General features: G+C 36.1%; 2 protein-coding genes across 2 annotated transcripts in view; both read right to left on the bottom strand.

The window, feature by feature from the left end:
• Positions 1 to 2,562, bottom strand: part of LOC105266359 (inactive serine/threonine-protein kinase TEX14-like) — an 8,090-nt gene extending 5,528 nt beyond the window's left edge. The window contains exon 1 of the mRNA XM_011304471.1: positions 1,947 to 2,562. Within this exon, the coding sequence (XP_011302773.1) occupies positions 1,947 to 2,233 (287 nt within the window). The 5' untranslated portion in view covers positions 2,234 to 2,562. The remainder of the gene's footprint in view (positions 1 to 1,946) is intronic.
• Positions 2,563 to 2,769: 207 nt separating this feature from the next.
• Positions 2,770 to 7,089, bottom strand: part of MICU3 (Mitochondrial calcium uptake 3) — a gene marked incomplete in the record, with an annotated part of 29,280 nt that continues 24,960 nt past the window's right edge. Inside the window, 9 exon segments of the mRNA XM_011304176.1 lie at positions 2,770 to 3,171; positions 3,250 to 3,407; positions 3,514 to 3,671; positions 3,754 to 3,977; positions 4,095 to 4,208; positions 4,437 to 4,538; positions 5,665 to 5,727; positions 6,220 to 6,302; positions 6,640 to 6,687. Of these exon segments, the coding sequence (XP_011302478.1) occupies positions 3,103 to 3,171; positions 3,250 to 3,407; positions 3,514 to 3,671; positions 3,754 to 3,977; positions 4,095 to 4,208; positions 4,437 to 4,538; positions 5,665 to 5,727; positions 6,220 to 6,302; positions 6,640 to 6,687 (1,019 nt within the window).

The following is a 7,089-nucleotide window of genomic DNA, read 5'->3' as shown; positions in this document are numbered from 1 at the left end:
GAAAAATCATTAGTAGCAAGACTGAAAGGTCAGTAAGAGTCAGGAAGATGAACGAACAAAGGTACCCATTGACTGTTACTTCTAAGCACAAAAAAATCATCTACCTTTATGAAACGATTGTCCTCATTTGTGGAGTCACTGGAGTCTCCAAGAATTTATCCGAGCATATCGCCAATATTCCAAATGACCAGAAATAGAAATAATAAATTCTCGGTAGTCCTTAAGCGGAAAATTAGTCTCTTTCTTTTTTTTGGTCTTGATTAAATTTAATCAATCCGATTTAACCTCAAAATTTCAAGAATATGGATAAAGCTGTTTTGACTTATTCCCATTTATTATTTTATCATTTTCAGAAGTAATTAAACAATCCATCGCAGGAAAGCGTATGTGTGCTACTCCAGTATTCCAGTAAAAAGTGATAGGCACCAATTACTTTGGAATTAGAAAAGTTAAGATGTGAGGGGAGGTGGAAAATTTGATGTTACGGGGCTACAGAGATGTACAAGTGAACACGAATTGACCTGAAAATGCTTTAATATTTGGAATTGATGGAGGGTGAGAGGGGTGAGAGGGGAGGGTAAGTTGAGAGGTAAATGCTGTCTATACGACTGTCGAGAATCCCATAAACAATAAAGACCTGGTTTCGAATGTCGGTTATTGTGATGCCTGAGAATGCCCTGGAAACAGTGAGGTGTATACAAATGTATATACCTGTATTACCGTAATCACATCGAGATTAGAGGTAGACTAACGACCATGGGTATTAACCGTGACGGTCACTTTTACCTGTAGTTCCCTTGCCGACGTTTACCACTTCCAAATTATTCCTCTCTTTTCTCGGATCGTGTCTAGTACAAAAGCTCCTCCTCGCTAAAAATTTTTTCTCCCAATTTTTCTCGACAATCAAATGACACATTTGATCATATTTGGGGCATTATTAGGTTGCTTTTTTTGGATATGAAGTGTTTCGTATTTGTACTGTATTATCAATTAGTGACCTTCACCAAGATATAGAATAAAGAAACCGATAACAGGCTTTCGATCATGAATAAATTGAAATGAATAATACATGCCGCTGTCGTGTATCAAAAGGAGTAAATCATTCACTTGTGCTCAACAATAACTTTCAACTATGACTTGGCATTATAAGTAACACATGACATCGGGACGATGTGATTATAATTACCTAATCGGTGGCTGGCCTGCAAAATTGCGTATACACTTATGTCTGCAGTATGACCAGAATATTGAAACGTCGATAAATCTAATCTCAATATCCTCCGTATCATGAATTTTCAGTAAACAAACGTTATCTTCAGAATTGATAGATAACCACCACGCGTAACGCTTTCATTCGCCATTATCTCCAAGCTATCATTTAAATATTTTTTTCAACATCTGTATTTAACAATAAAGCGTTAAGGAATTTATATGGTTTCGGCCCTTGACGCGAAGCGCTTTAAAGACAGAACACCTTCAACCGGCACAACCTATTCTTTTTTTTACTCCAGAAATAAATTTCAATGAATATGCATTCAAACTATTTCTTCTGCGACGAAATTCCAAGCCAGACATTCCCATTTTTGTTAAGCATTCATTGGTATTAACTTGAGAGAAGTATTCAATAAAAAAAAATCATATTGCTCCCGGCGTGAAATTTCTAGAAAATTTCCATTCATTTTCAATTATGACACGAGCCCAATGAAAAACATACGTAAAATACCCATCCCCGAAAGCGAGTGTCATAATTAAAGTCTAATTAAAATGAATTCTGAAACTCTGAAAAAGGTTCTGAAATGGAGGCACGATTTAAAAAATATAAATAATTATCCCGAGTGGATTGGCGAAAAAAATGAATTATTATTGTATTAAATAATTCTTCGGAAGCCTGCGAAGTGAATTTAAAAATTGCGGAGGGTATATAACAGGAGAAATAAAAGACTTACTTTCTCAACCACTTGAACACCCCCATCATCCCCATCATGCATCTGGCAATGCGGTATATGGCACTTAGGTTGGTCTTGAAAATAAAACTGGTCAATGTAAATAGTGTAAATACACAGAAACTGGTAGGACAAGCGTTGTTTGCTGATTCTCGACTCGAAATGATACCGGCACCTTTCCTGGTGGCTCTATGGGCCCGTACTCTACGCTCGTTTACTCCTCGTCGGCCTTCCCCATGTCCCCCACCATTTCTCCAATCACACTTCTCCAGTTTCTTCACTTCCAACATTTTCTACATCAACTCAGGAAATAGACTCGCTTTCTTTCTCTGCATCCCACTTTTAACACTAATTAACCCACCAGATATCTAACTCAAAAAATTATTAAATACTTTAACATTAATGTTTATCAGATTTCACTGTTTAATGGACGTGGATATAAATTTTTTTTAGAGAATTATTTGAATAACTTCGGTGCTTATAGTTTGTACGGCGTCTAATATCTTCGATTAGTTCGCATCGAATAATTATCGAGTTCTTCGAATCGAACAGTCGGTGCTCTATTTTGGCGGAAGTATTCGAATATGGGGGAAGAATATTCATTGACAAGTGCTCTATAAGGACAAGTGCAAGTGTAATCGTCTCATCGTGATCAAAAACACTGGGCAGGTTTAATCGAGAAAATGGAATCGAATGTTAGTGAAAAAATTGACGAACATATTAATTATAATTAGCATAATGATTCTCCGACGCAATATAATCGCAATTATTGAAACCTAATGAGGATTTTTTGAAAATGATTCAATGGAAGAAGAATAAGTAAATCAATATTTAAAGAAAACTATTTTTTTTCAACATATAATATCATTAAATACATTTTTTAAACGGAGTTATGCAATTCAACAAATAGAAGCTAGTGTTTCAGTGAATATTCATATCTATCTTGAGAGTATAAACAAGCACTAAAAATCCTTATGCTCATCTATTGAAGATTTACAATTAATTACAAACAGTTATTAAATTCATGAAGGATTGACATTTGTTTAGATAGCAAGTAACGACAGGTGAGTAACGATAATTAAAAAATATCACAATTTTTTAAATTTAATCAAATTAGAAGTTGAGGAGAAGCGGTAACTGCGTTTATTGGTCAGATGCTCTAAGGTCCTTTCATTTCCTGTTTCACACAGTATTTGAATGCTTCCCATCCCTCGCCTCTTGGCTGCGACTGAAAATAATACAACAATGAACGATTAATTGTCAGGAAGGCAGCACAATAAGCTATAACAGGTCCCTGTGAACTTACCTTGGACCCACGGTGAAGTCTATCTTTCATAATTGCAATAAATTCCTCATAGGATAATTGTCCATCACCGTCAACATCGAAAAGAGCGAAGACTGTGTCGACTATGTGATGGGATATACTGGTACCAGTGCAGATTTTCACAGCTCGAAGGAATTCATCTGCGTCAAAAAAATCAGATTGAAATTGTTCGATTAAATCCATAAGTTTTATTTTTTAAATTCAGTAATTAAGGTCGGGGGGTAAAAGTTTAGTTTTTCGTTATACCTTTAGATATTGGATGATTTGCCAGCGTGTACATTCTCATAGCAATCGAGAAGTCATCCAAACTGTTCAGGAACTGATAAAATTTTCGAAATTCGTCGAACGTGATATCAATACTGTACATCGAGCGATTCAGAAGTCTCTCCAAATATTTATCATACCTGGAAACCATTCCAAAAGAACAACTTCTTCGTAATAAAAAAAAAAAATACGAGAATATATAAAAGTACGAGTGAAACTGACTCATCCATATCCAGGTACGTGTATCTCAGCAGAATCTTAGCAAAATCCATTTCAGTAATGGTGTGTTGGCCCTTGCTGAATTCGCTGAATTCCAGCTCCAATACCTCATACTGGAGATTCTCCATGAACTGTCGGAATCCTTCGTACTTCAGCTCCTTCGTTCCATCCTTACCGAAAAAATGGACCATCAGAGTTGTATCCACAGTATTTCGACGTTGCAATCCCTAAGTAAAAAAAATGGAAGACTCTTCATTGACATTGATTAATTAAATAATAGCCTTTAAAAAACCCTCATTGCAAAAGTTCACGAGAAAACTTGAGCCCATATTTTTATTGCCTACCTGATCCTCTTCTCCCAACATATTCTCATAGTTTCTCGCTCTCTTGCCTGCAGTAATCTGGAATGGAACTCCACCATGACGTCCTCTCCATGCATGGCTAAAGATATTCTCCATCTGGAAATGCGAAATTCACAGTGACTCTCTCTAGTCACATCATCGTACGACGAGTTAATGAATCATCGAGTTAGTAGTATTTGAAGAAAGATTTTCCTATGTGAAATTGAAAGGAAATTAATTAGTAAACGAACGTTTAGCATGATACATCCAGGGGAAGATCTGGAAACACCGTGGAAACACACTGGCAAGATCTCACAGTAGACTTCCAATGGTAATTAAACTTACGTAAGAATTTGAGAATGATTGGGGCGATTCTTTCTGATGACTGTCTCGAAGTTTTGCTCGGATGGCGAGGGCCTCTTCACTCGGGGCAACGAGAGTTCGCAACTAATTGCATGGAAGAAAGTAGAGGTGTCACAATCAAAATTGAACGAAAGAAAAATCTCCAACAAAAAAGAACTCATTGAATCAGTTGTATGAAGGGGAATAAATTTTATACAAATGAAGAGAAGGAGGTATGAGTGGTCCAGCTACTTACGATACAAGTGCGAAAAGCCGCTTACCGCTCACAAGTGCGCTGTAAGCGGTACCCCGCACAAATATCGTCCCAATTTTTTTTTTCCCACATGTGAGTGTTATTGACCGTATAAGTCACGGATGTCAGCGCTGTCAAGCTGTATTTTTTGCACTGAAAGCCATAACTTGTGCGATCGTTAACACACTTCTAGGTGATTTAAACGAAGAACAAAACAATTCGAACAAATACATAAACAAAAGGGTACATAAACAAAATGAGCTAGTCAATATTTTATCTAGTAACATTTGCCAAAGAAAGTTGATCAAAAAAAGTTGACGAGTTTATGCATGAGGAGAATTTAGTGCGTAAAGTGTTCTTCCATTTTGCGCACTCAAGTCTCATTTTACTCAGGACCGTACATTTTCCACACCCCGTGTACAAAACAAACCCGCTGACAATGAGGTAGATAAAAAATGGGTGTAAAGCTCTAGGCCGGACAGAATTGTCTGAGGGTGGGTTAGGCTTACAGGTTTAGGCTTGTATCTCTTGATTAGCGCAATAATTCAGATAACATATCGTTAACCAAATGCGATTTAATAATGGAGTACAGTGAAGTCCTTTGTTGCAGCGTAAAAATATTACGTCCATCTGATCTACTGTAACTCGAATGGACCCACGCGATTTTGACTATTTGGGGCCAAATTTTTTTTTATTCTAATGAACGAACAACAAAAGACTAGACTGCGCAGATATTTGATTTGATAAACCTTTGATTATGAATTTCATGGAGAATTTTATGTAAAACGCACACAAATATAGGACCAGTTGATTAACTATGGGGATACAATCTGGTATCAGTGTCAGCTCAGATATGTGAGATGAACAATAAATCCAGGAAAGGTAAATGGAGATAAAAGCGAAAGTCCAGTTGCTCTGGGTTACTTCAGTTTTTCAATTTTCGCTCAATGCATTTGATTTTCTCTCGCTTGAACTCACGGCTCGCCTTGTAGAATCATCGAGTTCACGATCCTTCAGTCCACGAGCAAACAGCTTTCTTATCTGTGGATAACATTTTTTTCTTCATGCAAAAATGAATTGATGATGATGCTATGAATTCAATTTTTTTCGATAGTACGATTATATTATATTATAATATTTTTTTGTTGTAAGTGTCATAAATTTGGTTCAACAGATTTTTCAGGGTAGGGTCAAGCAAATCATAACAAAACCATTATGAAACATAATTTTTCACTCTTGAAGCTTCAGCCTCATTGAAAGTTTAAAAAAAAATTATGAATTTTCATTTTTCAATGCACTAGGAAGAAATTTGTTGATCAATTCACATATTCCGACTCCCCTGCAGTAAATACTAAAGAAAATGACGAAACGAAACTATTGAAATAGTTTAAATAATATTTAATTGAATCCAGGAATTTTTCCTCTCTACGGAGCGTCATCCACTTGAAAAATTTTCACGCGATATCCAAATACACGATATCCAAATACGAGTACCATTAATTCATGTTTATAATCTAAAATATCTAATCTTACCACAAGAAATTCGTTCTTATCAACTCTCTCGTTACCATCAGTATCAAACATGTTGAATGCGATTCGGAAGCCAGTCTGTGGTTCTGCAAAGATAAAATAATATTTAGTGGCAAACGCCAGAGCAAATGTGAATATCAAACATGAGGCAATTAGTAAAAAAAAAATAAATGTATAATAGAATTTATGGAAGGATTCAATAGATACGAGAGTGGATAAAAATGAGGTAGTTGAAGAAGAAAATATAGCGAGAGTGGAAGAGTGTTGCAACGCTTGGTAAAATCAAGAGTCTGCTTCTCTGGGTGTAAATGCTGGTGCAAGGATTTACGGGTCGAGGGGGAAGGCCGTAACTTGTCTAGGAGTTTGCTCAGTATAGGTAATTTGCACTGGAAATTAGTAGCGTGATCGGCGAAGAAGACTCACTTGTGAGTATGGATAGCAAAAACAGGTACTCCGTGTATGAGACGATCCCTGGAACACAAAGAAATGAGTAAAATTGCAGAATAGATAGTTAGGATCAGTTGTCCATGTATAAGCCATCAAACGAGTTCATAATATTTTTATTTTTCCCATGGAGAAGGCACTTTATACACTCATTATAGATAATTTCGTAATGAATTAGGGGATTCGCGAAAGATGATTAATAGCAGTACTTTTAATAATACGGACGTCCACTTAGGGGATTAATGGAGATGTTAATTCAGGGAATAAAATAAAGTCACGCAATCTATAATTTATTTAATATATTTAATATATTTTTTTACTTGTCAAGAAAATGTATGGAAAATTGCGGAAAGGTCTCGGTGGTTGACACATTGCAAATCATTATTTTTCAAATGACTATTTTTGCCTCAAATCTCTATGTTGCCGACT

This window comes from Fopius arisanus, unplaced genomic scaffold (assembly GCF_000806365.1).
Source record: "Fopius arisanus strain USDA-PBARC FA_bdor unplaced genomic scaffold, ASM80636v1 scaffold00037, whole genome shotgun sequence".
Lineage (NCBI taxonomy): Eukaryota > Metazoa > Arthropoda > Insecta > Hymenoptera > Braconidae > Fopius > Fopius arisanus.
Note: the sequence above shows the minus strand (reverse complement) of the source record. Positions and strands in the feature narration are given on the sequence as shown.